At 71.3% G+C, this 2,545-nt stretch overlaps 1 protein-coding gene across 1 annotated transcript; it reads left to right on the top strand.

Annotated features, from left to right (window-relative positions):
* The first annotated feature begins 272 nt into the window (after window positions 1-272).
* Window positions 273-2,202, top strand: Bik (BCL2 interacting killer). The gene is made up of 4 exons (XM_048340188.1): window positions 273-455; window positions 1,235-1,333; window positions 1,749-1,866; window positions 2,104-2,202. Exons 1-4 carry the CDS (start codon window positions 307-309, stop codon window positions 2,200-2,202), a joined length of 465 nt encoding a protein of 154 aa, XP_048196145.1. The 5' UTR covers window positions 273-306.
* Window positions 2,203-2,545: the final 343 nt, after the last annotated feature.

Below are 2,545 nucleotides of genomic sequence, written 5' to 3'. Positions count from 1 at the left end.
CTTACACACTTTCCTGCCCCGGGCTGGTTTTGAACTTTGATCCTCAGCCCCCGGCCTCCCGAGTAGCTGGGGTTACAGGCGTGAGCACCGGTGCCTGGTGAGTTCCCGTGGCTGTCTTGGGAGGAGGCCGCAGTTGGCGGAGGCGGAGGCCGGAGGGAGGCCCAGGGCCGCGGTTCCCGAGGCTGCTTCCGAGGCCTCCTAGTCTCCCTCAGTGCCAAGGACTGAGCGTGCCCAGATGCCTGTTTGGGGGTGTTGTTTGGGCCCTCGTCCTGTGGTCCGGCCACACCCTGCCTGTCTCCCGCAGCGATGTCGGAGGCCAGGCCGGTCGGCAGCCTCTTCGTCAGGACGCTCCTGTACCAGCAGATGCCCGGGCCGCGGCCGGCAGCGGGGCTTTTCCCCACCCCCGAGCCCGTGGGGGCCGAGGGCTGGGACCCCGTGGACTGTCTCCAGGGCAGGTAGGGCCCGCGGGCCACTGGCCAGGCCTCCGGGTGGAGGGGGGCCCGTCTGCATGCCGCCACCCCCAGGCAGGGCGCCATTGCCCCCCGCCCTTGGAGGACCGCGAGCAGCTCGGCTCCCCGCCCCAGCCCCGGTTGGAAGAGACCAGCTGTGGCCGGCGCGAGCTGGCCCGTGGTGGGGGTCTGGATGTCCCCTCTGCTTTGGGGTCCATACGGAGGGCCCGCACGTGGGGATTGGTGCTTGGGGCTGGGTTCTCTCCGTTCCTGGCTGTGGAGGGACGAGGCGGGGAAGCGCCTTCCTGAGCACCCCCCCCCCCACCTGCCCTGGCCCGACAATGCCTGCCTGCTAGGCCGTCCCCCCCACCCCCCCAAGAGCAGCTCGGGGCGGGCTACGCCGGAGCCGTCTGCGGGGCACGAGCCGCTGTCCAGGAAGCGGGCTGGAGTGTGGGGCACACCTCAGGCCCCCGGGCAGGGTCCTTGGCAGGAGGGGTCCTCTCAGAATGGAGCCCCGACATGGCTTCAGAGCCCCCCTCTAAAGGACTGTCAAGTGAGACCCAGCCTCAGCCATGGAGGGGCCCAGAGCACCCCACCGCGGCCACGGCAGGCCTCCGGACTCTCCAGGGACAGGGGGACACGGAGGCTCCCCCAGAGGGTGGGAGGAAGAGGTGGGCGTGCTGCTGGCCCCCCGCGACCCCAGCACCCCTCTGTGGGCCACCCCCGGGCTGCGGGAACCACGGCTGGGCGGGCGGCGTGGCCGACCCCCCTGCGCCTCCCCGCAGCAACCGGGTAGCCCTGTGGCTGGTGTGCATTGGAGACGAAATGGACCGGCGTCTCCGAAGGCCTCGCCTGGCCCAGCTCCCGGGGACGGCTGTGCACAGGTGACCGCCCCTGCCCTGCCCTGCCCTGCCCTGCCCGGGCTTCTCCACGGGGGGGGGGGGGGGCTCCCACGCTCTGCCCTGGCCTTGGCCGGCCGGAGGCCTCGGTTCCTCCTCATGCACCGATGGCATCTCTCCAAAGGGCCTGGACAGCAAAATCCGGGGAGCGCCAGCCCCCCATTCCCACCCCGGGGGCTGTCCCCAGCTGGCAAGCACGGGCAACAAGTGGGGTGAGGGTCTGCCCGCTGGGGTGCGCAGAGGGGCTGGCTGAGTGTAGACCTGGCCAGCGGGTAGGCAGGGACACAGAAGCCAGAAGGGAGCTGTCCTGGGTGGGGGGCCAGGTCGGCGGGGAGGGGTCAGGTGACAGCATGGGTGGCGCCTGCATCTGCAGTACCCGCCTTCCCTCTGCGCCCTGCAGCCTGGCGCGGACCTACAGCCGGATGGGCGTCCGGGGACTGCTCCGCTGCTTCCTCCGCGGGGTCACCCGCCTGAGCGCGCACATCAGGGCCTGGAGGCTCCCCTGCCCCCGCCTCTGGGTAAGTCCCCGCCCCTTCCTGCCTCTTCCACGCCAGCTGCCCGTGTGTCCAGTCCTGCCTGCATGGTGGGGGGGGCAGACTGCGGGGGCCTCCTGTGTGCACCCCTCAACCCACCCCATCTGCCCTGCATTGGACACCCCTGCTCTCCTCCAGAACCCCCCCTGGGGCTCACCCTGCCCCGGCCCCAGGCCTCAGTGCGGTGCCTGAGCCGCCCCTCCGCCCGCTCTTGGTCCACAGGCGCCCGCTGACCGGGCCTGGGGGCCGGTGCTGCCCGCGGTGCTGCCGGCCGTGCTGCTGCTGCTGCTCCGCGGAGCCCTGCGCCGGCTGCTCCAGTGAGGCGGGGCGGGGCGGGGCCGGTCCCCGCCCCTGGCCACCCGCCCGCGGCGTCCGGGAGGCGGCCGGCTCCTCCTCCGCTGATGCTTTCCCGTGACCACTTTAATATTCAATCTCAAGCTAGTGCTGGGCCACTGCGAGGTTTCCTACTGGTTTTTTGTTATTGTTTTTTTAAGATAAACGAGTCCATTTTACCTCTGGGGTGTCACTGGCTGGCAGCCCCCACAGGCTGGCTGGGCCGCGCTCCGGACCCCAGCCACTCGGGGGCGCTGTCCTCGGTGGCGGGCGCCGTGGGCCTGGGGGAGTGCGGGCCACACCCCGGTGCCCAGCAGAGAATCGACTGCAC

The sequence above is a fragment of the Perognathus longimembris genome, chromosome 1 (genome assembly GCF_023159225.1).
Source record: "Perognathus longimembris pacificus isolate PPM17 chromosome 1, ASM2315922v1, whole genome shotgun sequence".
Lineage (NCBI taxonomy): Eukaryota > Metazoa > Chordata > Mammalia > Rodentia > Heteromyidae > Perognathus > Perognathus longimembris.
This window is presented reverse-complemented; position numbering and strand designations above follow the sequence as displayed.